Source organism: Perognathus longimembris, chromosome 4 (assembly GCF_023159225.1).
Source record: "Perognathus longimembris pacificus isolate PPM17 chromosome 4, ASM2315922v1, whole genome shotgun sequence".
In the NCBI taxonomy this organism is placed as follows: domain Eukaryota; kingdom Metazoa; phylum Chordata; class Mammalia; order Rodentia; family Heteromyidae; genus Perognathus; species Perognathus longimembris.
In genome coordinates, this window is record NC_063164.1 from 714,431 (window position 1) to 742,358 (window position 27,928).

The 27,928-nt window shown below is 62.4% G+C and overlaps 1 protein-coding gene across 14 annotated transcripts in view; it reads right to left on the reverse strand.

The window, feature by feature from the left end:
• The window catches only part of Sned1 (sushi, nidogen and EGF like domains 1), a 77,889-nt gene extending 54,500 nt beyond the window's left edge, over positions 1-23,389 (reverse strand). For all 14 annotated transcript variants that reach the window (XR_007210675.1, XM_048344376.1, XM_048344371.1 and 11 more), the window contains exons 1-2: positions 23,162-23,389; positions 70-357 (exon numbers count right to left, since the gene is read on the reverse strand). Coding sequence is in view for 13 of the 14 variants with exons in the window: in XM_048344376.1 (XP_048200333.1) it covers positions 70-357; positions 23,162-23,374 (501 nt within the window). In the remaining variant the exon portion in view is untranslated. The remainder of the gene's footprint in view (positions 1-69; positions 358-23,161) is intronic.
• Between the last annotated feature and the right edge of the window lie 4,539 nt (positions 23,390-27,928).

The following is a 27,928-nucleotide window of genomic DNA, read 5'->3' on the forward strand; positions in this document are numbered from 1 at the left end:
GAACCCGACCTGCCTCGGTGAAGGCCCTGGCCAGATGGCCCGCCCCCCGGGATGGATGTGGTGACTTACCGGGGAGGAGGCACTGCCTCCAAAAAAGGTCACTCGGTACCACGTGGCCACAAACACCCAGGTTGCAGAGAAGTCCAGGAGCTCGGGGAAGTAGTGTCTGATGTCTTCCGTGGCTCTGCGCAGTGTGGCCGGGTCCGTGGCCTCCCGGTAGTAGACATCGCCTGCTCGCCTGTTGTCCACATCTGCCCAGAAGGCTGCCACCACACAGCGGTCCTTGGCAATGGGGAAGGCCACGGGGGTGAACTGAGAGACCTCCTTCAGAAAGGAGATGACCCCGTTATTGTTCACCTGTGGGCAGAAGGAAGTGGGGTGCTCTGGGTAGAAAACCAGAGGGAACCCAAAGGGAACCCAAGGACTATTTACCTACAGGGAATGGGAACATTCTTTTTTTTTTTTTTTTTTGGCCAGTCCTGGGGCTTGGACTCAGGGCCTGAGCACTGTCCCTGGCTTCTTCTTGCTCAAGGCTAGCACTCTGCCACTTGAGCCACAGCGCCACTTCTGGCCATTTTCTATATATATGGTGCTGGGGAATCGAACCCAGGGCTTCATGTATACAAAGCAAGCACTCTTGCCACTAGGCCATATTCCCAGCCCCATGGGAACATTCTTGTTGTTGTTGGTGGTGGTTTTTTTTTTTGCTTTTTTTGGGGGGGGGGGACAAAGGAGCACAGAAGGGAGGAAGGGTGGACAAATGCAGGTGGTATCCAGTATTTACTATGTGGAAAATTAACTATACCGCTTGCCGAGGAGGAAACAGGGAAGAGGTGACGTTGTCCAAAAAGAAATGTATTCACCACCTGACTTAGGAAACAGAAACTCCTTTGTACAACACCTTAATAACAATAAATTATATAGAAATCCAAATAAATGGAAACAAGAGGGAACTGGGGTGCCTTGAAACAGCCACCTCGCCAGCAGGTGCACTGTGAGAGCCAGCCAGCCTAGATCAGCATCCCAGAGGGCCATGCGGTCCTGCCCACCCCTCCAGACAGGCCGTGCGCCGCGTCGGGCTCCGTCCTGTGCCCGCCCGGCAGAGTGCCTGGCCCTGGGCTTCTGCCTCCACGCGGGGACCTCAGGAGGGCAAGAGTCAGGGCAGAGCCCCCGCACTGAGCCGGGCATGGGGTGAGCAAGAGAGTCACAAGAAGGGCCGGCACGCGGGACCAGCATATGGGGGTGTCCGCAAAGGTGGAGGCTGTGGGGGCCTCACAGGCCCTGAGTGGAGGAGGAGTGGGTGGAGTGCTTTTGCACTGCACCCGGTTTACACCTGACTCTGTCACAGTGGCCAGTTCTCCCACCCCCTGTGCTCCAGCTCTCTGACCTACGAGACTCAGATACCACCAGCTGCCATGGTACAAATGAAGAGGTTAATCTCCCTCCAAGGGGGCAGTGTTAGGAGGGGCGTCCAGGAGGGGAGGAAGTTACAGAGGCGGAGCTCTCAACTGGATTAGGAGGGGAGGAAGTTATAGAGGCGGAGCTCTCTCAGATGATTAGGAGGGGAGGAAGTTACAGAGGCGGAGCTCTCAGATGGATTAGGAGGGGAGGAAGTTATAGAGGCGGAGCTCTCAGCTGGATTAATTTAAGATCCTGTCTGGGGCTGGGGATATGGCCTAGTGGCAAGAGCGCTTGCCTCGTATACTTGAAGCCCTGGGTTCGATTCCCCAGCACCACATATACAGAAAATGGCCAGAAGTGGCGCTGTGACTCAAGTGGCAGAGTGCTAGCCTTGAGCAAAAAGAAGCCAGGGACAGTGCTCAGGCCCTGAGTCCAAGGCCCAGGACTGGCCGAAAAAAAAAAAAAAGATCCTGTCTAACTTACAAGTAAAGCCTAAAGGGCTGAACGTGTGACAGGCTCATGTGGTATGAGGTCTGCCTCACTCACCTGAAGTCCTGAATTCAAACTCCAGTATTGCAAGACAAACAACAAAAGAACAAATAATCCATTGGATGCAGTGCTAAGAAGAAATACAAATGGCTAGTTGATTTATGAAAAAATGGTCCATGTCCTTGGCCATAAAGGATCTGTAAATCAAACCACACTCCAATCCACCTCGCCTAGTGAGAGCGGCCTCATCAAGAACACAAACAAGGAATGCTGGTGGGGAGGCGAGGAAAGGAAGCCCGCCTGCACCGCCGCCTCGATTGCAAACTAGTGCACACGGCGGAAATTCACACACAGGAACAGACCTACCTTATGACCACACACACCACCCTTGTCTAAATCAACATTCAAGAAAGACACCTGCACACGCGTGTGTGTGGCAGCTCACACGTGTTACAAATGCATGCTAACACAATTAAATAGAGAGAAAAGCCCCCGTGGCCCCCCTGGTGAGGACGTGCCGGGGCACAGGGCTCTGCGGGAAAGGCAGATGAACACCTCTCTCCCTAACAGCACCAGGGTGAGCAAGCGGGAGAGGTCGCCTCACACCCAAACCTCGAGACCTGGGCCAGGAATGGCCATGAGGCCCCTCTGCACTCAAACTGACCTTTCCTAGTGCTGCTGAAGTTCTGGTATGTCTTGGGGGCAGGGAGAGGAAGGCCCAGGCTCAGGGCTAGCCAGTCAGGGAGCCATGAACGGAACACTGCATCGGGGCCCTTGAGGGCTCTCCTTGGTGGAAGTGGCGCTGTGGCTCAAGTGGTAGAGAGTTAGCCTTGAGCAAAAGAGCTCAGGGACAGCGCCCAGGCCCAGAGTCCAAGCCCCATGACCAACAAGAAAAAAAGTTAGCATCTGTGTTGAAAGTTTCATGAGCTCTAGGGACCTAAGGGAAGAGCTGGAATCAGATGAAGGACATCTTCAGAGCACGCAGAGGGAGCTATGCAATGCTGGAGCTCAGCTCCTTGACTTTCAGAGATTAGGAACTCTCTCTGTGAGGCAGAAGTGAGGTCTCTGCCAACAGCTGTGCAGGAAAAGCAACCAAAGGAAAGAGGGTCAGAAAGAGAAGCACATGGCCAGCGGCTGCACACGGTGCGACTGTGGTAGGAATCCAAGTAATGGCTAGCTTACCAGAATAGAAGACGTTTTGTTAGGTTTCACAAACCCACTGCAACTCTATTAACCACGGACAGTAGAAAAGACAATGAAAGACAGTACTATGTACCACAGTGGAAAGAGATCAGGCACCAGCCAGGGGCCGATAGCCTACACCTATAACGACTCCTGACTTCCGGAGAGGCCAAGATGGTTGAGGCCAGTCGGGGCAGAAATGCTTGCAAGTCCCCCTTCTCCATGAAGCGCCTGCTTTCCTTGCTGCAAAGAAGCCTAGTGTCAGTGGGTCACACTCAGGTAGGTGCCCAGGCAGGAAGCAAAACCTATCTCAGAAATAACAAGAAAGGGGCTGGGAATATGGCCTAGTGGAAGAATGCTCGTCTCCTATACACGAAGCCTCGGGTTCGATTCCTCAGCACCACATATATGGAAAAAAGCCAGAAGTGGTGCTGTGGCTCAAGTGGTAGAGTGCTAGCTTTGAGCAAAAAGAAGCCAGGGACAGTGCTCAGGCCCCGAGTTCAAGCCCCAGGACTGGCAAAAAACAAAAACAAACAAACAAAAGAAATAACAAAACAGAAGCAGGGCTGGAGGCAAGGCTGAGCGGTATGTGCAAGGACCAGCGTTCAAACCCCAGTGCCATAAGAAAACCCAACACTGGGCTGGGGGTGTGGCTCAAGCAGCAGAGTGCTTGTCCAGTCGGTACAGGCCCTGAGTGTAAACTCAAGTACTACCTTCCCATGAAGAAAATCAAGCAATGAAGAATAAATGTGGAAACATGAGGTTATGAAAAGCCAAGGGCTGATGGCTCCACTCTGGAATGCTAGCTATGCGGGAGGCTGAGATGGAGAGGATCAGAGCTGGTGGCCAGCCTGGGCCACAAAGTTCAAGAGACCCCTTCTTGGCCCACAGTTGTCATCCTAAGCAACACGGGAGGCTAGGGTCGGCAAGGCCACAGTTTCAGTCCAGGCTGGCAGAGCTGATGCTGTCTTCACGGGGGGGGGGGGGGGGAGGGAATATGGTAGCACACGCCTGTTATCCCAGCACACCAGGCAGGACGTGAAACCTGTTGGGGTCTGAACGACCCCTTTCTCCCCCCACGGGGAGAATGGTAACCACAAACTCTATGAAAGAGCACTCGGCCTGGCCCTCCGCCAGCGGAAGGCCAAAGGCGTGCTCACATGGGCAAGCGCTAAGTTGAGGAAAGGTTGCTGAAGCCTCCCCTCCCCCCAGTCCCCTCACATGTTACCAAGAGCAGGGGCTAAAAGGAAGGCATCAGGGACACGCTGCGGTGGTGGGAAGCGTCTCAAAGACTTTAATATGGAAGGACACTTATATAGAAGTAATGGCGGGAAAGAAAGGGGGCTGGCCAAAGGGCCAGTCATAGGCTAAGGACCATGTCCATCAAGTGACATCACGAAACTTCCTTTGTGGGCGGGACAACCCCATCATGGTGGCACACGTGTTCACCTCCCAAGGGGCGGAGGCCAGAAGGTGGGAGGGACTTCCATTGTCCCAAGGCTGGTGGAAGGGCAGCCTTCCCCAAGGCCATAATAATCCCCAACAAAACCCTATTGTAAAAATAGCCAGTGAAAACCAGGCCTGGAGGTACAGCTCAGTAGTAAGGCACCAGCCTAGCAAGCCTGAGGGCCTGAGTTCAAATCCCAGAACTGCCAAAAGAGAAATAAAGGTATGTGCAAGACTTCGGTGGGATTCTGGAGATGCCGAGGTAATCAGAATGGAAGTGTGAGGTGCCCTTGCCCGGCGGTCCACACTGTAGACATGGCTGTTTCCACACAGTTCAGTTCCCAATATGACAGTGCCAAGCGGAGAACAGCCAAGGCCATCTCGGGAAGAGGGGGGAGGCGTGCTACACTGCCAGCAGGACTTCCTGCAGGATGCACCGGCACAGGAGTGGAGATGGGGCGGTAGGAGAGGGTCCAAGAACAACCACAGTGTGGACCCTGGATTGTGAAAGTGGTGGGGGCACTCCGGGGCAGGGGTCAGGGGTCAGGGGCAGGGGGCAGGGGCGGCGGGCAGGGGGCAGGGGCAGCGGGCAGGGGGCAGGGGCAGCGGGCAGGGGGCAGGGGCAGTGGGCAGGGGCAGCGGGCAGGGGGCAGGGGCAGGGGCAGCAGGCAGGGGGCAGGGGCAGCGGGCAGGGACAGCGGGCAGGGGGCAGGGGCAGGGGCAGCGGGCAGGGGGCAGGGGCAGGGGGCAGGGGCGGCGGGCAGGGGGCAGGGGCAGCGGGCAGGGGGCAGGGGCGGCGGGCAGGGGCAGCGGGCAGGGGGCAGGGACAGCGGGCAGGGGGCAGGGGCAGCAGGCAGGGGGCAGGGGCAGCGGGCAGGGGCAGCGGGCAGGGGGCAGGGGCAGGGGGCAGGGACAGCGGGCAGGGGGCAGGGGCAGCGGGCAGGGGGCAGGGGGCAGGGGCAGCGGGCAGGGGCAGCGGGCAGGGGCAGCGGGCAGGGGGCAGGGGCAGCGGGCAGGGGCAGCGGGCAGGGGGCAGGGACAGCGGGCCGGATCAGGGGCCGCAGGCAGGGGGACCGGACAGGGGGCAGGGCCGATCACAGGTGCTGAGGCAGCTCCGCTTTCCTTGGGCTGGAGGCTCCAGGACTCTGATCTCCCACAGTGCCCCAGAACCAGCTCGGGGCATGTCAGAGGCTAAGTGTGGGTGGCAGGGAAGAGGCTGTGCAACGAATGGCCAAGGAGCAGCAGCCAAGCACCGGCAAGACTTCAGGCAGCATTTACAACTCACTGACATGGGACAGCAGACTCATTCTAACGCGGGGCGAGCCTCCTTATCCCGGGACCAGAAGTGTTTTGCGTTGGGGATTATCTTTTAGATTTTGAAACGTCCGCTTGTGTATGAACTACCTTCGGAATGGGACCAAAATCTAAACACAGAATCCCCGCATGATTCACAAGCGCCTTACACGCCGGCCCGCCCGTGAGGCTCGGCGACTGAGGCCCGAGGAGGCTTCTGAGCGCCGGGCTGGGTTTTCAGCGTGGCGTCATGCAAGGCCAGCGCGGGGTCCTGCACCTGCGCCATCTGCCAGCACCCAAAGGACGACAGAGACTGGGGCATTTCTGATTTGAGACTCATGCTCACCTACACAGCAAAATTAAGTAAAATCACCCACCAACACTGGTAAAGAGGATGAAATGGCAGAGTGAGAACTTAGTAACAACCTGGCATTATAGAAACCCTTCGAAGCCGGCTGCCAGCGGCTCACACCTGTAATCCCAGATACTCAGGGGGCTGAGATCTGAGGACTGAGGTTTGGAGCCAGCTCAGGGCAGGGAAGTCTGTGAGACAATATCTCCAATTAAACACCAAGAAGAGCCAGAAGTGAAGCCGTGGCTCACGTGGTAGAGTGCCAGCACTGAGAAAAAAAGCTCAGGGACAGGGACCAGGCCCTGAATTTAAGTCCCAATTCCAGCATGTGCGTGCGTGCGTGTGTCACACACACACACACACAGAGCATCCACATTCAAGAAATAGGTCAGTAAAAGGTGCAAGGTCACTTTGCAAAGGAAGAAATCCAGCAGGTACTGAATGTACAGGGCTCCCTCAGCCTCCTTCATTAGATAAGGAAGCCCACGAACCCCAGCACTGGTTGTGTACTGGCTGGCGTGTGGCTGGGCGTGGCCCCAAGGGTTCCCTCCATCGTGTGGCTGTTTCTGACAGAGCTGAGGACGGCTGGGCACACGCCAGCCCCACTCCTGGGCACACCTGTGCACACTGCGATGTGCCTTCACTAAGAGTAGACCATGCAAGGAGCAGTCTCCCTCCATGGATTAGACACCAGAACAAGCCTCCGACCAGCGGCCTCACTTCTGTGTATTTCCAAAGGAGATGAAGTCACTCTCTCATGAGGAAATCTGCATTTCTGGTCCACCGCAGCTGCACTTGCTGCAGTCACGACATGCACTGGTGGCTCATGCCTTTGATCCTAGTTACTCAGAAAGCTGAACTCTTGGAGGACTGAGGCTCAAGGCTGGATGGGGCAGAAAAGTTTGCGAGACTGCATCTCCAGAATAACCAGCATAAAGAAGCTAGGCAGGAGGTATGGCCCAAGTGACCAAGTGCCAGCCTAGCAAGCAGGAGGCCCTGTACTCAAACTCCAGTACTGCACAACAGTACAAGAGGAAATCCTGCCGGTTGCCGCAACACGGGCGAGCCTGGAGGATGCGGTGATGAGTGTGGTAGGCCAGGCACAGAAAGACGGCCATTGACCTCTCTGCGTGAAGACCGTGGAGCCCAGGCAGGGGTGGCCACCGCGGTGCCAGGGAGGGGTAGGTCAGCAGGAGGAGGTGCGTGGGAAAGCGGCAGTGTGACGGCCGGGGTGGGGGTGGGGTGGGGGTGGGGTGGAGGGGGAAGGGCGGAGGGCTGAGCACGCGTGCGTGACAAGGCCATGTTCACTGATTTGACGGTGGTAACCACTGCAGAATGTGTGCTCAAATCAAATCATTGCACTGTATAACAAGTGCTGTTTGTCCATTGTACTTCAAGCAGCTGGGAGCGTTACATTAAAAACAAATTAAGAACAGCCCTAAATGTCTACCGCTGTAAAGCAATACATGGTCTACTCTGACAATTATATAGCACTGATGGTAGCATGGACACAGGCCGAGCCACGCAGACCCGGAGCCACAGGCACAGGCCGAGCCACGCAGACCCGGAGCCACAGACACGGGGCCGAGCCACACAGACACGGAGCCACGCAGACCCGGAGCCACGCACAGGCCGAGCCACGCAGACACGGAGCCACAGACACAGGCCGAGCCATGCAGACCCGGAGCCACAGACACGGGGCCGAGCCACGCAGACCCGGAGCTACAGACACGGGGCCGAGCCACGCAGACCCGGAGCCACAGACACGGGGCCGAGCCACGCAGACACCGAGCCACAGGCACAGGGCCGAGCCACGCAGACACAGAGCCACAGACACAGGGCCGAGCCACGCAGACACAGAGCCACAGGCACAGGGCCGAGCCACGCAGACCCGGAGCCACAGGCACAGGGCCGAGCCACGCAGACCCGGAGCCACAGACACAGGGCCGAGCCACGCAGACCCGGAGCCACAGACACGGGGCCGAGCCACCCAGACCCGGAGCCACAGACACGGGGCCGAGCCACGCAGACCCGGAGCCACAGGCACAGGCCGAGCCACACAGACCCGGAGCCACAGACACGGGGCCGAGCCACGCAGACCCGGAGCCACAGACACGGGGCCGAGCCACGCAGACCCGGAGCCACAGACACGGGGCCGAGCCACGCAGACCCGGAGCCACAGACACGGGGCCGAGCCACGCAGACCCGGAGCCACAGACACGGGGCCGAGCCACGCAGACCCGGAGCCACAGACACGGGGCCGAGCCACGCAGACCCGGAGCCACAGACACGGGGCCGAGCCACGCAGACCCGGAGCCACAGACACGGGGCCGAGCCACGCAGACCCGGAGCCACAGACACGGGGCCGAGCCACGCAGACCCGGAGCCACAGACACGGGGCCGAGCCACGCAGACCCGGAGCCACAGACACGGGGCCGAGCCACGCAGACCCGGAGCCACAGACACGGGGCCGAGCCACGCAGACCCGGAGCCACAGACACGGGGCCGAGCCACGCAGACCCGGAGCCACAGACACGGGGCCGAGCCACGCAGACCCGGAGCCACAGACACGGGGCCGAGCCACGCAGACCCGGAGCCACAGACACGGGGCCGAGCCACGCAGACCCGGAGCCACAGACACGGGGCCGAGCCACGCAGACCCGGAGCCACAGGCACGGGGCCGAGCCACGCAGACCCGGAGCCACAGACACGGGGCCGAGCCACGCAGACCCGGAGCCACAGACACGGGGCCGAGCCACGCAGACCCGGAGCCACAGGCACGGGGCCGAGCCACGCAGACCCGGAGCCACAGGCACGGGGCCGAGCCACGCAGACACCGAGCCACAGGCACGGGGCCGAGCCACGCAGACCCGGAGCCACAGACACGGGGCCGAGCCACGCAGACCCGGAGCCACAGACACGGGGCCGAGCCACGCAGACCCGGAGCCACAGACACGGGGCCGAGCCACGCAGACCCGGAGCCACAGACACGGGGCCGAGCCACGCAGACCCGGAGCCACAGACACGGGGCCGAGCCACGCAGACCCGGAGCCACAGACACGGGGCCGAGCCACGCAGACCCGGAGCCACAGACACGGGGCCGAGCCACGCAGACACCGAGCCACAGGCACAGGGCCGAGCCACGCAGACACAGAGCCACAGACACAGGGCCGAGCCACGCAGACACAGAGCCACAGGCACAGGGCCGAGCCACGCAGACCCGGAGCCACAGACACAGGGCCGAGCCACGCAGACCCGGAGCCACAGACACAGGGCCGAGCCACGCAGACCCGGAGCCACAGACACAGGGCCGAGCCACGCAGACCCGGAGCCACAGACACGGGGCCGAGCCACGCAGACCCGGAGCCACAGGCACGGGGCCGAGCCACGCAGACCCGGAGCCACAGGCACGGGGCCGAGCCACGCAGACCCGGAGCCACAGACACGGGGCCGAGCCACGCAGACCCGGAGCCACAGACACGGGGCCGAGCCACGCAGACCCGGAGCCACAGACACGGGGCCGAGCCACGCAGACCCGGAGCCACAGGCACGGGGCCGAGCCACGCAGACCCGGAGCCACAGGCACGGGGCCGAGCCACGCAGACCCGGAGCCACAGACACGGGGCCGAGCCACGCAGACCCGGAGCCACAGACACGGGGCCGAGCCACGCAGACCCGGAGCCACAGACACGGGGCCGAGCCACGCAGACCCGGAGCCACAGACACGGGGCCAAGCCACACAGACACGGAGCCACGCAGACCCGGAGCCACAGGCACAGGCCGAGCCACGCAGACACGGAGCCACAGGCACAGGCCGAGCCACGCAGACCCGGAGCCACAGGCACGGGGCCGAGCCACGCAGACCCGGAGCCACAGACACAGGGCCGAGCCACGCAGACCCGGAGCCACAGACACGGGGCCGAGCCACGCAGACCCGGAGCCACAGACACGGGGCCGAGCCACGCAGACACCGAGCCACAGGCACAGGGCCGAGCCACGCAGACCCGGAGCCACAGGCACGGGGCCGAGCCACGCAGACCCGGAGCCACAGACACGGGGCCGAGCCACACAGACACGGAGCCACGCAGACCCGGAGCCACAGGCACAGGGCCGAGCCACGCAGACCCGGAGCCACAGGCACAGGCCGAGCCACACAGACCCGGAGCCACAGACACGGGGCCGAGCCACGCAGACCCGGAGCCACAGACACGGGGCCGAGCCACGCAGACCCGGAGCCACAGACACGGGGCCGAGCCACGCAGACCCGGAGCCACAGACACGGGGCCGAGCCACGCAGACCCGGAGCCACAGACACGGGGCCGAGCCACGCAGACCCGGAGCCACAGACACGGGGCCGAGCCACGCAGACCCGGAGCCACAGACACGGGGCCGAGCCACGCAGACCCGGAGCCACAGACACGGGGCCGAGCCACGCAGACCCGGAGCCACAGACACGGGGCCGAGCCACGCAGACCCGGAGCCACAGACACGGGGCCGAGCCACGCAGACCCGGAGCCACAGACACGGGGCCGAGCCACGCAGACCCGGAGCCACAGACACGGGGCCGAGCCACGCAGACCCGGAGCCACAGACACGGGGCCGAGCCACGCAGACCCGGAGCCACAGACACGGGGCCGAGCCACGCAGACCCGGAGCCACAGACACGGGGCCGAGCCACGCAGACCCGGAGCCACAGACACGGGGCCGAGCCACGCAGACCCGGAGCCACAGACACGGGGCCGAGCCACGCAGACCCGGAGCCACAGACACGGGGCCGAGCCACGCAGACCCGGAGCCACAGACACGGGGCGGAGCCACGCAGACCCGGAGCCACAGACACGGGGCCGAGCCACGCAGACACCGAGCCACAGGCACAGGGCCGAGCCACGCAGACCCGGAGCCACAGGCACGGGGCCGAGCCACGCAGACCCGGAGCCACAGACACGGGGCCGAGCCACACAGACACGGAGCCACGCAGACCCGAGCCACAGGCACAGGGCCGAGCCACGCAGACCCGGAGCCACAGGCACAGGCCGAGCCACACAGACCCGGAGCCACAGACACGGGGCCGAGCCACGCAGACCCGGAGCCACAGGCACGGGGCCGAGCCACGCAGACCCGGAGCCACAGACACGGGGACGAGCCACGCAGACCCGGAGCCACAGACACGGGGCCGAGCCACGCAGACCCGGAGCCACAGACACGGGGCCGAGCCACGCAGACCCGGAGCCACAGACACGGGGCCGAGCCACGCAGACACCGAGCCACAGGCACGGGGCCGAGCCACGCAGACCCGGAGCCACAGGCACGGGGCCGAGCCACGCAGACCCGGAGCCACAGACACGGGGCCGAGCCACACAGACACGGAGCCACGCAGACCCGGAGCCACAGGCACAGGGCCGAGCCACGCAGACCCGGAGCCACAGGCACAGGCCGAGCCACACAGACCCGGAGCCACAGACACGGGGCCGAGCCACGCAGACCCGGAGCCACAGGCACGGGGCCGAGCCACGCAGACCCGGAGCCACAGACACGGGGCCGAGCCACGCAGACCCGGAGCCACAGGCACGGGGCCGAGCCACGCAGACCCGGAGCCACAGACACGGGGCCGAGCCACGCAGACCCGGAGCCACAGACACGGGGCCGAGCCACGCAGACCCGGAGCCACAGACACGGGGCCGAGCCACGCAGACCCGGAGCCACAGACACGGGGCCGAGCCACGCAGACCCGGAGCCACAGACACGGGGCCGAGCCACGCAGACCCGGAGCCACAGACACGGGGCCGAGCCACGCAGACCCGGAGCCACAGACACGGGGCCGAGCCACGCAGACCCGGAGCCACAGACACGGGGCCGAGCCACGCAGACCCGGAGCCACAGACACGGGGCCGAGCCACGCAGACCCGGAGCCACAGACACGGGGCCGAGCCACGCAGACCCGGAGCCACAGACACGGGGCCGAGCCACGCAGACCCGGAGCCACAGACACGGGGCCGAGCCACGCAGACCCGGAGCCACAGACACGGGGCCGAGCCACGCAGACCCGGAGCCACAGACACGGGGCCGAGCCACGCAGACCCGGAGCCACAGACACGGGGCGGAGCCACGCAGACCCGGAGCCACAGACACGGGGCCGAGCCACGCAGACACCGAGCCACAGGCACGGGGCCGAGCCACGCAGACCCGGAGCCACAGGCACGGGGCCGAGCCACGCAGACCCGGAGCCACAGACACGGGGCCGAGCCACACAGACACGGAGCCACGCAGACCCGGAGCCACAGGCACAGGGCCGAGCCACGCAGACCCGGAGCCACAGGCACAGGCCGAGCCACACAGACCCGGAGCCACAGACACGGGGCCGAGCCACGCAGACCCGGAGCCACAGGCACGGGGCCGAGCCACGCAGACCCGGAGCCACAGGCACGGGGCCGAGCCACGCAGACCCGGAGCCACAGACACGGGGCCGAGCCACGCAGACCCGGAGCCACAGACACGGGGCCGAGCCACGCAGACCCGGAGCCACAGACACGGGGCCGAGCCACGCAGACCCGGAGCCACAGACACGGGGCCGAGCCACGCAGACCCGGAGCCACAGACACGGGGCCGAGCCACGCAGACCCGGAGCCACAGACACGGGGCCGAGCCACGCAGACCCGGAGCCACAGACACGGGGCCGAGCCACGCAGACCCGGAGCCACAGACACGGGGCCGAGCCACGCAGACCCGGAGCCACAGACACGGGGCCGAGCCACGCAGACCCGGAGCCACAGACACGGGGCCGAGCCACGCAGACCCGGAGCCACAGACACGGGGCCGAGCCACGCAGACCCGGAGCCACAGACACGGGGCCGAGCCACGCAGACCCGGAGCCACAGACACGGGGCCGAGCCACGCAGACCCGGAGCCACAGACACGGGGCCGAGCCACGCAGACCCGGAGCCACAGACACGGGGCCGAGCCACGCAGACCCGGAGCCACAGACACGGGGCCGAGCCACGCAGACCCGGAGCCACAGACACGGGGCCGAGCCACGCAGACCCGGAGCCACAGACACGGGGCCGAGCCACGCAGACCCGGAGCCACAGACACGGGGCCGAGCCACGCAGACCCGGAGCCACAGGCACGGGGCGGAGCCACGCAGACCCGGAGCCACAGGCACGGGGCGGAGCCACGCAGACCCGGAGCCACAGGCACGGGGCGGAGCCACGCAGACCCGGAGCCACAGGCACGGGGCCGAGCCACGCAGACCCGGAGCCACAGACACAGGGCCGAGCCACGCAGACACAAAAGGTGCCTCTAGGCCAGGTGTGGGGAGCAACAGTGCCCAGCAGCTGCCACTGCAGTAGCCCCAGGGCTGGAGCTCTAGGCCACCATGAACCACTCGGTGCTGCCCCCACGCTCCTCTTCCTGGCCCACTCCTTGTGGCTTCTCTGCCTCCGAGTGTGAGCCCCTGGCTCAGGTATGGTGTGTGCAGAAGAGGCCTCTGGGTGTCCTGCTCTCCTCTTGCCCCCACCCTGGACAGCTACTGCCGTCCCCCTCTGATGGAGTGGGATGGGACGGGGTGGGCTAGAGCCTGGCGGGGCAGGAAGGAGGCAGAACAAGCCAGCTCTGTTCCCCTGCCCGGGGCAGGTAGTAGGCAGCCCCTCCCCACCCTGCCCCGGCTGCATGGAAGTTACTTCCCCCCAAATGCTAATTTCATTATTTTCTTTTACACTTTTGACAGCTTTCTGTGAAGCAGTGTCCCGTGGCGAGAGGGGGGTGGGTGAAGGCCAGGCATTGCCTAGATGAACGACCAGATTCAATTCCCAGTGCTGACTCCAGAGGACGGCTCTCCAGAACACTCTCCCGCACTGTCCTTAGAAACCAACTCGAGGGCTGACTGTTTGTCAGGCTCCAAGGCCTGAGACCAGCTGTGGCCTTGTCCAGGCCCATGTGGGCACCCCAGGCGGGGAGGGAGGCTGCCCTCCTGTCGCTCTCCCGTCCTGACAGGTGTCCGGGGCCTCTCCGAAGCCACTCTGCGCTTGACAGGCCTCACTCTCCTCTCTCCCGGCAAACCACCTGCTGCTGAGAAACGCAGAACTTCCAGCAATCCAGGGCAAGGGTCCTGAGGGGGCCACAGAGGGGTGCAGGGCCCACTCGGAGCAGGCTACGGTACACGAGGAGGAAGGGGTTTCCCGGGGCTCCCCGGGGAGGCCTTGGCCCTCTGTGCGGGACTCGGCGGACCCTGGGGCTGCTGGTGGGAGGCAGAGGAGGTTGGGGGGCACCCTGGGAGGGGGGGGCCCGCAGGGCGCCCCTGTTCCCCTCAGCACAGAGGCTGCACTGCTGGTATTTCCGACCCGGATGAAGCCAGAAACGGGCGGAAATGACCCGGAGCCTCCGGGAGGCCAAGTATGCGCTGTGACCCGTGCCTTGTCAACTAACCCGAGGAGGGGCTTGTTCCAGGCCCAGCAGGAGGGCCGGAGGAGACCGGACACCGAATGGCCTGGGAGAGGTCCAGCTCACAAACACGGGGCAGGGAGGGCGCTGACGGCCTAGTCCTGCTTTGATTTATCTGCCAACCATCCAACAACAAAGATCCCAGGGCATTTTATAAGCTTGTTTTGAAAAACATAGGCATGTCTTCTGTTTCCTGGCAGCTTTCCAGGTAGTGAGGATCCGGCCTACAGGCACTTGTGGGGGCTGGCATCCCTGGCTGCAGGCAGGCGGGGCTGCTGGGCGAGCCCTGGGTGGAGGCCTGGAGGGTGCCCAGGGCCCCGGTGGGCACCCTGGGGCAGGGGCGGGCTTCAGGGAGCTCCACAAGCCACCCCCAGAGAGTTCCAGCGCCCTGGTGCGGGGGGGGGGGGCGGCTCCTGGAGGCGGCCCTTGGAGGGCAATCTGCCTCGATGGAGAGGGGAGGAGGGGCGGGAGGACCAGCTGCATCCTCTCCCCGCAGTCTGAGACGCCGGTGGCACCGCGGGCTTCCTGCTGGGCTGCCCTTCGTCCTGAGCCTGGTGTTGGGCGGGATGGATCTGGTGGCCCCTCCAGCTTCCCGCTGCCCCCCGCGCTGCCCCCCCCCCCCGCGGGGCTCCCCTCATGTCCCATCTCTGGCTGGCTCGTAGCGTGCTCTGGGTGCGGGCACAGCTCTTACCTGACCTGCACACCTGGCCGGTGCCCCTGCAGTCTCACGCTCAACCTTAGCCCGGCCTCCTCCGCACACGCCCTGCGCTTCGGCAGCGGTCTCATCTGCCTGGGCCCCCCAAGCCTCCTCTGCGACCGTCACGGCCTGGGCCCCCTGCCTCCTGGCCACTCGAGACCTGTGCCTCTGCCTGGCCACATCTCAGATGGAGGCGAATGGCTGCAGCCACTCGGTGCCTCTAGCCACACAGTAGGCGGTGACATCTCCAGGTCAGGCCTGGGGTCTTCCTGCTACCCACACACACCTGCGGCCCGAGGCCTGCCAGCTGGGGAGAGTAGTCGGAGCCCTGTCTAACCCCCCAAAAGTCCATGGATGAGGTCAGAGGACAGTCAGGCCAGGCCGCCTCTGGTCCCCACAGTGTCCCCCACAGCCTAGACCAGCCCGCAGTGCTCAAATGTGGAGGTGCAGGGGGGTCCCCCACAGCCTAGACCGGCCCGCAGTGCTCAAAGGAGGTCCAGCCTGGAGATCTGAGTCCGAGTCTCAGGGGAAAGGAGTATGGCAGTGGCTGTATTTCGTGGTGTGCCGTTCATTACTGAGAATGGCTGGCGAGGGAATGGCCTGCCCTGCTTTCTAAAGACCCAGTTTATGGGTGTCTAGCTAGGAGGCTGGGCCCCTGCGGAGGAGGGAGGAGGGCAGACTTGGTGGGCCCACCCACCAGCAGGGCCGAGAACCCAGCTGTGTCCCCAGGCCGGGCTCTTCTCTGCTAGGAGGGCAAGTAAGCAGGCATTCTCGTGGAACCAGTCCTGAACGCGGGGTTAAAACGCTGCCTGAGGCGCACTCTGACCTCAGAGTGAGCCCCTCTGCCACACCCCTGAATCCTCTGGCGTACCGTGCTGCAGGCCTGGGAGGGGCAGGGAGGGTCTCTCGGTGCTGCAGGCAGGCTGGGGCGTGGGCACTGTCCGGGAGGCCCGGTCAGACAAGCGGCCAGGCCCCCTGCCTGAGTAGGTCCAGGCTTGCGCTTGGGCTGTCACCTGGGTGGGGGGGGGGCACCTCCTGCTGGTCAGGCATGGGGAAGGGCCGGGGGGCTCTGCAGAGGTGGCACTGGGCTCCCATTCATCCCAGGCACTCACTAGGGCCTTCCAGGTATCTCTGCTGATGATGCATTGTCAAACTTAATGGGAAGACAGTCAAGGTGCTTCAACGATTCCTGCACCTGCTCCCAGTCCACCATGCCGCCCACCCTCCACCCTGCACCCCACCACCCCTCCCACTCCACAAGTAGAAATGCTGTGAACTCCCAAGAATAAGGCGCAGACACGATCACCCATCACCCCTGAACATTTCACCATGTCTCCCAGGTTGGAAGACATTCTCTAGCCTGCGTTTAGAATCATTACCTATGTATGTCGGGGCAAATGCCTAGGTTTCTCCTTTCCTAAATGCGCTAAAATCTGTTACCATCATGACTTTTCAGTGGTGAGGTGCCTTCCATGGCCTGTGTCCTCCTGAAACGCCTTCATACCCTTTGTCCAGCTCCTCTTCTCTCTCCAGCACAACTAGACTTCAAAGCACCAGGAGATTCTCCAGAACACCTTGTCAGTGGAGACTGGTGTCTAGCAACAGCCTGAGCCCAGGAAGCGTGCTCTGCCTCGGGGGCGAGCGCCTCCCTCTCTCGGGGGACAGAGCTCGGGACCAGTCACGTGCTGTTTACTGGTGGGGACATGCTCTGGGAACTGTGTTGTGGGCAATTTTGTCACCGAGCAGATGCCACAGAGTGGCAGCCCCAGGCCCTGGATGCAAGGGAGACAGAGGTGCAGGTGACCATCCGCTGAACACCGCAACTGCTTCTAAGCAGACAGAAATGTGACACAGCAACAAAAGGGCGGTCAGCAGGTGCATCAACCCACAACTCAGCCGTCACCAAGCACGCTGCCTTCAGGGGACCAGCAGCACAGAGGTTTCTGCAGCTCAGGCTAAGAGCTAGGGCGGCTTCAGCCTTCCCAAAGGATGGGAAACTTTCAGCCCCATAGTAATCTCAGGGGGCTGCACGCAGTCCAGTCCTCGACAGACAGCACGTGCGTACACAAATACACGTACCCATGTCTAAATCCACCTGCCATAATATCTCCCCATCCACACGCACTATGAGCTTAAAAAAAAGATGTCCAATTCCAATCTAACACGAAGAGGCCCGAGGTCCATATAATCTGATCTGAGTCTTCTGATGAGAGAGATAAAGAGTAGGAGAAAAGATATTTGAAATTTTTATATAGGTTTCATGAAAGTGATGTAACCACAAACAATAAGCCAATGAACTAAAGTAGATTAAATACGTGTGTGTGTGTGTGTGAGAGAGAGAGAGAGAGAGAGAGAGAGAGAGAGAAAGCACATATCCATATGTGAGTTTGAAAGATTAGAACCCCCCCCCAACCTTATTCTAGATAGGGCAGCATCTCTTTCAGTTACTAAATGAGCAAAATTAAAAAAAATATATATCTGTAGGAAAAGCTGGGTGTGGTGGCTTACACTTGTAATCCTAGGGACTCAGGGTGCCGAGGATTATGGCTTGAAGCCCCCGCTGGTCCAGGCATAAATGTGAGATCCTACCTCAAAAATTATGAAAGCAAGAAGGGCTGGGGTGTGGCTGAAGTGTTAGAGCACCTGTCTAGCAGGCGCAAGGCCCCAAATGTGAACCGCAGCACCACCAAGACAGAACAAAAAAACCAATCAACCAAACCCAGAAAACAAAATTGGAAACAACCATTAAACTACACAGGAGACCCAGAATTCTATATGCATTCAGAAGAAATATCTTTCAAAAATGAAGGTAAATAGAGACATTTTCAGGTAAGATTTCTAAATTCAGGTGTTTTGTTGGGGTCTTTAGCCACCCCACGCTCCCCCGACCCGCGGGAGAGACGGGGAAGGCACGCCCCGGCCGGAGGAGCCAAGCAAGGAGAAGGGTCGGCAGGCCGCCCGCACCCAGCCCTCCCTCACCGGAGGACAATCAGACGGCCTGGGAGTCATGTTGGCACAAGATCCCGTGTATTGGGGAAGTACGTGCCACTAATACAAGGCACAGGAGCCAATCAGGTCTAAGATCGGCAGGAAGGGGAGGGGTGAGCTGTCCATCAAGGGCAGAAGAGCGGGGGCGTCACAGCCCACAGAACCGCCTCCGGGTTATCACCAAAGACACTTGTAGCAGCTGCGCGATGTTGTTAGGCCACACGTGGTCCCAAGACTGAGACACAGGCGGGGCCAGCTAGTTGACTTCCAGGGGTGCCCCACAGTGTTTAAATCTTTAAAAATGATAGTCACCTGTCTCCAGCAAAGACACTGTGCATTACTGGGTTTATAACATTTGTGCAGTGATGGGGAGACAACAGCATGGGGCCCAGCAGGGGCCACGCAGACCTGCAACAGTGTGGCGTTATATTCTTGCACTAGAGTATAATGCTACTTGTCGGTCAACTATATAAAATTAAAGCTTTATTTCAAACCTAGAGTAATTACTAAGACATAGCTAGAGAAAATATACTAAGGAGCCAATAGTAGAGCGAAAACAAAATTGTTCTTTAAAATCTCCACAGAAATAAATATAAAGAATGGATGCAAATTGGAAGCCAGTAAATTAAAACTCAACTATATCAATAATCACACTAAATGTAAATGGTATAAACATGCCAATTAAAAAGAAGACTGATTGTATAGACAGCAACAATAACCCATTCCTACACTCATTTTGCACTTATCAGAAAGTGAATTGAGATGCAGGAAGGGCTTTGCTGAAGATTCTACACAAGCCAGCACAAGAGGCCATGGCTGCCCATGCGACTGCAGTTGTGTATCATACGTCCACTCCTACAAACATGCCCTCTCCACCGTCCCTGGCCTCAAGGGGCTCATTCCTTAGTCAAGAGGACAAGTAGCACCGGAGCGAGGTCAGAGCCACCCACCATGGTGACCGTGTAGAAGTTGGGAGGTGTTCCAGGCAGGACTCCTGTTGGGGCCCCATCCAATCGGTGGTGTCATTGTACCCCCACCCGCTTCTGGTCCTCTGGAAAATCTCCCCTCACGCACAAGGATGACCTGCTGGGATGGAGGCCTGAGTGCAGGTAACTCTCGAGGCAGACAGAGGGAAAAATCATCGCCCACTCTTCATGGATGGAGAAATCAAGGGTCACAGAAATGGCTAGGCCAAGGTCATGTGCCTCCTGCTAATGGAAGACACCAGAGGTGGAGGAGCAGAGTTCAGAGCATGAACTCAAGAGTCCCAGGTGGGCGCAGGCCTGCGCAGGTGGTATGGGGTCTGCTTGCCTCGGGGTTTGAGAGCTGAGGTGCTGGCCAGCAAGCATTTGAGGTCGGGGTGGGGGGGTGTCAGCACTCCTCTTGCCTGAGCACTCTGCAAGGAGGCAGCCATTTCAGACTCCACGTCCTTCACGGTTTCCACTCAGGACTCTAAACTTCCCGCACTGGTCCCCAAGTTTCCCAAGAGACCAGGAGCACAAAGAATTTCCACGGCGCAGTGGTCGGGGGGTGTTACCACACACAAGGGTCCAACATGGCCACAGGACCATCGCTCCCAGGGAGAGGGTGGAGGGCATCCCGGGGCCGCGCATATCTGTGCATCGCCACCAGCTCAGGTTGGACACGTGACTAACATCTGTCTCCGTCCCTGGTGTGGCTCCACCTTAGCAATCTTAGAGAGCCCTTCCCCCTCTGACCATTAAGGAATAGAGGCTGAGAGGTGATGTGTTAGCCAAGGGCCTTCTGGGACCAAGTAAGCAAGATCTCCCTGTGTGGCCCTCAAGACACCGCCCGGGTGGGGCTGCACCCAGGGGCTTCCGCTCCCGGGGAGAAGCTGGGGCTCCTTCTCGCCGCCCACAGCGCTCTGAGAGGCCCACCCCACCTCCACCTCCACAGCCCGCATGGGTCACAGCACACTGTCCATCTCACCCAGAACCTGGTGCGAAGCCTCCCCCTGGCAGGGCGACAAGCAGCTTTCCACACCACCAGCCCCGTCCTGGTCTAGTTCGGAGCCTTAGCAGTAAGACACAGACCTTACTGGGGGATTTCAGACCCTTTCAACTCGCCAGGCACGCTGCTGTGACACAAGAAAGAGGCAGAACGATGGCTCTTGGTTGCCAGGGGCCACTCCTCAAGGCAGAGCTTTTCAGCTGGGACCAAGTCCGTGCTTTTCTAAGAAACGGCAGTCTTACATAAGGCACTTCTCATCACCCCCGTCCCCCCATCCCCCGGTGTAATAGGCTGTCACTGCGTCAGGCTGAGGCCTCCAGCCTTCCCTTCACTCATGAACCAGAACCAGCCCCCTGCAGTCCACACAGGGGCAGGGTGGGGGCACTGCTGTCACAAGGCCTCAGTGGCTGGGTGGAGCTGGGTGAGGGCAGGGGCACCGGGGAACGGTGCTCTTTGCCGGGGTGGGTGCAAGGGCAGCTCCTGGCTCTTGGCCTGGGTGTGAGGGCAGCTCCTGGCTCTTGGCCTGGGTGTGAGGGCAGCTCCTGGCTCTTGGCCTAGGTAGGTACACGGGGGGGGGGGGCAGCTCCTTACTCCGGAGCCAATGCCTTCCTTCTCCCCTTGGGTCTTGACCCCAACCTGCCTGAATCTGGCTCCTTCTCTGGCCATAGAGTCCCCGGGGCTACTTCAGATGAGGGAATCTGGGCATGGCTCCCCAAGGAATCCACTTCCTTTCCCACTGAGCAAACGGGCAGGCACCACGGCATCCACGGAGGGAGGCGTGTGCTTCACGTGCCGTGGCCACAACAGCAGGCTGTTTTCCAAACAGCCTCTGCGTTTGGGAAGAAGTTCTTGTGGGACTGGCATGTTTCGCTAGCAGCCAAGCTTGTTTCTGGTGAAACCCTAAGTTTCCATTTTAGAACCCTGTCTCCCATTACTTTGGCAAGGGCAAGCGTTTTTGATGAGTGCACACCGTTTTAACAATATTTCACCTGTGACTCAGAGTAGGCAAGCAGAGTCTGGCCCAAATGCCGGAGGACCGTGCCGACAGGGCTCTGTTAGGAATGCACCAACGTGGGCTTTCCCATTCTTAAGATGCGCATGGCGGACGCTGAGCCCGACTCTCACTTCCAGAGCACACTCTGCTCCTCAGCCAAGTCCCGGCCCAGGAAACCTGAAGGGTGGCATCCGCAGAGCCGGGGAGCTGCCACTCTCCCCGAGGCTGTCACTGGGGGGTGCACAGGCACGGAGCAGCCGGGTGGTGGGCGCTGTGCGGTGGCGGTGGACAGAAGGGTGACAGCAGAGCACAGGGCGGGCGTGGGGTGGGGTGGACAACCGTGGCAGAGCTGCAAGGGGCAGTGCCTGCAAAGGAGGCGAGGGGGTGTTCCTGGGGTAGTGCTGACGGTGGGTGAAATTGTGGGTACAGCTGGTGATGATGCTGGGTGTGGCAGAGGACCCAGGTGATTTGGGGAAGGCCAGGCCCCAGTGTCTACAGGGCCACCCCCCTAGGAGGCCCGCCAGTGCCTGGCCTGGTCACCCACTGGGTGTGTGGGTGCATGCCTGGCACTCAGGCAGGGTCCTTCGGTACAAGCGATTCCTGCACTCAGGTCCCCAGCAGCCCCCTCTGGGAGTCCTGTTTGGAGGGTTTGAGCCTGTGTGGCCAGACTCCAGACTCGGGAGGGGAGAGCAGGGGGCGGATGGCTCCGCGAGGTCGAGTGCAGAGCCCTTGCACACAGGGCCTGTGGCTATCCTGACACCCGTCTGCAAAGAATGCCCAGGCGGGGGTCTCAGCCTCCTGGCACTGGGCCTCGGATGCAAGGGGGCTGGGGGCGGGGGAGGGGGACGGGGGCAAAGCTGAGGTGGTCCAGGAGCAGGCCGAGACCTTCCCAAGCCCGGCGCCCCGCTCAAAACCAGGTCTTCAGGCCCAATGCCCAATGCCACACGGCTGGTCACCCCAGGGCCCAAAGTGGGGCCAAGGTCTCCATGGGCGCCAGCGAGGAGGCACGGCGAGCGCTGCCGAAGCCCAGGCAGAGCCCGCTGGGGTGCCCACGCAGCCTGGCACCTTCCCTGCGCCTCCCGGTCGCGGTGTCCGACCCTCTCCTCACCCCACCTCCCCAGGCCTCACTGGGCAGTGGCCGCGTCTCCCCGCGCCTGCCCGGGCTCTCCTCTCCCAGGCAGAGCCTCCTCGCCACGGTGCGCGCGCCTCCCCGTGCCCTCCGCGCCCTCCCCGCGCCTCCCCGTGCCCTCCGCGCCCTCCCCGCGCCTTCCCGCGCCCTCCTCGCCGGCCGCGGTGCCCGCGCCTTCCCGTGCCTTCCACGCCCTCCCCACCGGGCGCAGCGCCCGCGCCTGCTTGCACCCTCCCCGCGCCTTCCCGTGCCCTCGCGCCCTCCCCACCGGCCGCCCTCAGCGCCCGCGCCTCCCTGCGCCCTCCCTGCGCCTTCCTGTGCCCTCCGCACCCTCCTCGCCGGCGTCAGTGCCCGCGCCTCCCTGCGCCCTCCGCGCGCCCTCCGCGCGCCCTCCCCGCACCTCGCTGCGCCCTCCGCGCCCTCCCCGTGCCCTCCGCGCCCTCCCCGCTGGCCGCAGCGCCCGCGCGCCCTCCCCGCGCCCTCCCCGCGCCTCCCCGCGCCCTCCCCGCTGGCCGCAGCGCCCGCACGCCCTCCCCGCGCCCTCCCCGCTGGCCGCAGCGCCCGCGCGCCCTCCCCGCGCCCTCCCCGCGCCTCCCCGCGGGCGGCGTCCGGCCTTGGCCGCCGGAGGGAGCCGGCGCTGTCCTCATTCCACCTCTGGCCGCCGCGGTGCCAAGTTGCTGGCGGCGGCCGCGCGCGTGGCGACGGGCAGAGGCCGGGCCCGCGCGCCCCCCCGCTCCCCGCGCCCCCCGCTCCCCGCGCCCCCCGCGGGCTCGGGCTACTCACGTAGAGTCCGGGGTGCTCGGCGCCGAAGAACGGGAAGGGCACGGAGAGCGGCCGCAGCCCCGAGCCGCCGTCGTCCTGCTTCGGGGTGAGGGCGTCGCCGCGCTCCGGGCCGAACGGGTAGAAGTCGGCCAGGGCCACGGCGCCCCGCGCCCCGCGCGCCCCGAGCGCCAGGGCCCAGGCCAGCAGCAGCGCCCAGGCCGCGCCGCGCCGCATCGCCGGGCTCCGCGCGCGGCTCCCGCGGGTGGGCGCGGGGCCGAGGCCGGGCCGGGGAGGCGCGCTGGCCGCGCGGAGCTGCGGGCCGCCTCGGTCTCCGCGACCCTCGCTGGCTCCGCTCCGCTCGGCTCCTCTCCTTGGAGCGCGACGGGAGGCGGACGGGACCGCGGTCGGTCGGGCCGGCCGGCCCCCGGGTCCCAGGCTTAAATAGCCTCTCCGGGGGGCGGGGCCACGCAAACTAGCATCTTAAAGCGCCAGGCCCCGCGGGAGTGCGCGGGCCTGTCCCGCTCCGTGGGCTCCACCCGGAGGCCCAGCCTGGGACCCTAAGGTCCCCTGTCCCTGGCATGCAGAGGTGACGGCTTGGTGTCCTCTTCGGTGGGTCTCCAGCTTGGGGCACCGCAGAGCATGTTGAGTCGGGGGACCCCGCCTGGCCAGCCGGCCCCTTCACTGCTTCCCAGCTCCGTCAGGGTTGCCTGGCTTAGTGGAGCTCCTACGAACCCGGTACCCTGCTACCCTAGCTCCAAGCCTAGTGCCACCCAGTCCACAGGCTTCCCGAGGAATGGATCTCCACTTGGGAGACTTTTTAAGGCATAGAGCAGCCTCTGCCTTGCCATAGCAGGGAGACGCCCTGCGCTCGGTGGAGGTTTCCTGATGGGGACCCATCATAGCATGAACCCGGCTGGGCACTGTCCTGGGCGGAGAAGACTTTCTGCGGAGAAAACACATCTGGCCTGGGGTGTGCCCTGGGCCCGGCTGGAGGCTGCAGGGGCCCCGAGACGACAACGTCTCCAGCCCATGGCCTCCCTGGTCTCTCTCATTTGGATGGCTCGCCTTGGCCACTGCTGCGCCAATGTCTGTTCTGCCTCAGGGGCCCAGGCTGGTCCACCTCTGTGCCTCAGACCCTTGGGGCCTCAGTCTCCTCCGTCCCGTCTGTTCTCAGACCTGACTACAAGCTAGAATGGGGCCCCCAAATGTGACCAAAGACAAGCAGAAAGTGCTAGGACAGTAACAGCCACCTCCGAGATTCTAGGTGATTCTGTTTGCTTTTGTGCTGTTCTTTATTTCCCCAAATGTCTCCATGGGCTGTTCTTTCCCATTCAGAGCAAGAAGGAACCTTCAGCACCAGTGGAGGGGTTCTCCTCAAGCTGCTCAGGGCAGCTGGCGTCCTGGGATCCGCAAGACCTGGGCATGACGGCCTCAGCCCTCTGCTGGTCCCACCCCGGCCTTGGTGTCAGGACCAGGAGTGGGGCCACCATTGGCCACCCCTGTTCCAGTGGGACCCTGAGAGTGAGGTGCGCCACCTTAAGTCCTGTGCCTGGCACCTGGCTTGCCTCCCCACCATCCTTCCTGCTTGGTATAGCAATCATGCTTTGCAAAGGGTAAACAGACTGCGGGTGTGGAGGGGCTGTGGAGTGTCCTGCCCACCCTAGCTGTGGAGGGCCAGTTCTGGGGCCACACTCCTGGCCTTGTGACCCCAGGAAGCAGCACCCCTGTGAGGTGCTCCCCCATACTTCGTTGTACTTTGTTGTAAAGGCCCACAAGGAAGCCTCAAGGACAAAGCTGCCATGGGGACCCTGGAGGACCATCTGTGGTTCTACAAAAACCTGGCAACCTTGCACTGGGCCTGGTGCTGGCTGGGATGCCTGTCTCCTTAGTTACTGGAATTCCCACGTGGAACGTGCAGCCAGCAGCACCCAGGGCAGAGGTCCCTGGTAAAGATACGGGAGCTCTGTGTGTGTGTGTGTGTGTGTGTTGCTCCTTCCTGCCAGGCAGCACCAAGGTGACTCAGCCCTGTCCTACAGCCCTCTCTGTCTTCACACTCCTGCTCTGCCCTCAGAACCCAGCTCTGGCCCAGCACTTTGGGACACGCTGCCATCTTTCTCCCTGGTACCGGGCACATGGGAACCTAGTAAAGGCCATTTCTGGCTGGGTTTTGATCTACTGGGATCCCAGAGCACACCATATACAGTGGTGCTCGATAGATGCACAGAGGGAAGATAGTTCTTCAGGCATGGTGGAGTGGTGGGCCTGTGCTCAGTGGAATCCCATGAGCAGCTTTGGGGGGTCCTTGGGCACTAGCCCCTCTCAGGGCTGGGCTCCTAGCCAGGCCCTACCCGGGAGTGGTTGTGCCCACCTCGGCCTGAGCCTAAGCTTGTGTGGATTTCAGCCAGGCCTGGACTACTGGGGGTTAACAGAGACCCCACTGCTGCTGGGCATTGCATTTCATTAAAAGAAAAAAAATCAACTCCACAGGCAAAAGAGAGAGAAAAGTTTGTTTTTTTTTCAGGTGCTAAAAATATTATCAGGAAATACTTTTCAGCAACATGCTGTTTTAGGTTCCCCTCTGCACTCAAGGGCGCCTTTGTCTCTGCCACAGAAAATCCACATTTATCAAAACCCAAATCGTTTTTATCAAGCAGGCTCAGCGGCAGGAAACCTGAGCTGCCCAACAGGCCTGTGACACTTTAGCTTGGGACCTGGGCCCTTTAAAACCATGTGCAGTTTAGTGGGGAGCCCCAGAACCACTGCAGGACGCCCAGAATAGGGGGCCACGAAGGTCAAGGTGGGGAGCGCTTCCCTTCCTTGTGCCTGGCAGAGAGAGGGGCCTGGGCCTGACCTGCTGGTCCTACACGGTTGAAACCCACCCCCACTTTTGTCTCCCTTCTTCCCAGAGGTGGCTAGCAGACTGCGGATCCCCCAGCAGCTGTGCCCAACATCAGAGCACAATTAGAAGCCCTGACCCCTGGGAAACCTCTGCCAGTTCCAGGACAAGGCTGGGGAGAGCCCTGGGCACCCAGCAGGTAGGACCCACTCCTGCCCACTCCAGCGTGGCTGGGGGAGGCCTGGATGCAGGCAGAGGGTGGGATGAACCTGTCCACTCACCACCCAGGATGGAACTTCTGCTCTTGATCTTGGGGAAATGCCCAGAGCGGCCCAGAGTTTACCTCCCAAGATGACCCAGTGTAGGTTGTGGTTTATTTAGGGACGCAAGAGTGCTGGTCCAGATAGGCTCGGGCTAGGCTCCTGTGCCTAGAGTGATGAGGAACCCCTCCGGAGCACCCATGGCTTGCTCCCACTGCCCACTGGAAGATGTGTCAAGGCAGAGACTGTCCCTTAGGTGACTCTGGGTTCCGTGAGGGGCCAGCCTCAGGGGCCCAGGATGGCCTGACTTCAGCATCTGAAAGGTGTGTTGGGAGAGGAGCTGGCCCTGGCAGGGGCCGGGCTTTGCAGCGTCCAGGCCTGAGGGCCTGTCCCACGGACATCCAGAGGGCCTGTTCAGGCTGTACAGCCGGGGCAGAGCTGAGACCCCCGTTGGAGGCTGGCAGTTCTCAAATGGACTCTGAAACTTGCTGCGCTTTTAGGAGCCAGGGCTTGCCAGATGTGGGGAAGCCAGGGAGGAAGCCCTGGGCCTCCTTCTGAGTTCTAGGAGCAAGGCTGGGCAGTCCCAGCAGGGAGGCAGGTTGCCTGGGGCCCTCCCCGGCTTTCCCCTGCGACTCTGGGGAGGGAGGACACGAGGCAGGAGGCCAGCTCCATTCTCCTTGCTCAGCCTGCATGGCGTCACCTCCACAGAGGGTGCACTTCAGCGCTCTGATTTGCCGACTGTCTCTGATACCTGCTGGGCAGAGGGCATGTGGCAGGGCATCGTGGGCCAAGCTGTGGCTTGGGCTGTGGAGTCCCACTGTCACGCGGCGTTGGTCCAAGCAGACCTGGCACCCACTGGGATATTGTGAGTGTCTCCCCACCCCTGGCACCAAAGCCCTCTGGAAGTGTTTAGGAAAAGCCCACTTTATTTCCAGTAGAAAAAAATCTCTTCGTGTGTGTGTGTGTGTGTGTGTGTTGAACAAATAAAAACAGTATCTTCTACACTGATTCAATTGCTTCTTAAAATACAAAAGTATCAGAGGCCTCCCAGATAGGTCACACACCTTTGGTGGGTAGCGAGGTAAGAGAGGATCCTAAAATTGCCAGTGAGCAAATGGCCAGGTTGGGGTGGTTTTCATTTTGATGCTAAGAAGTATCCAATCTGCAGAACTGACAGGCACCATGGCCCAACTGGGCACAGCTCGCGCTTGCCTGCCGGGCTGGGAGCCTCACTCCCTTCGGAGGCCCCTGGGAGGCCAGTGGGCACCGCAGGACGCACAGAGGAGGGCATTGATGGCGTGTGGGGCGGGGCTCCCCCAGATGAGGGCCGGAGGGCTCCCCCGCCTCCTGCCTCCCCCCCCACCAGGAACACTGGAAAATCCAAGCGTGTGGTTCGTTCCTCCCTGCTTGCTCCCCACCAGGATCCCCAGCTGCGCAGGCCTACCGGGGTGCAGGGTGTGGATGTCCCCCCCAGGGAAACCGCAGAGCAGGGAGGAAGGAAGGGCAAGGGCGCTCTGCAAAGCGTCAGGTCCCCAGCGCCCACAGAGGGGCAGGTCCTCCGCGTCCTTCCACCGGGCTCACAGCCAGTACCTGGCCTCGGAGGCTGGGCGCCCGGTGGGGCCCCTCTGCCCAGAGCGATCACTGCGCATGGCGCTCTGTGTGCTTCCCCTCGGGCCAGGCAGGGCTTCAGGC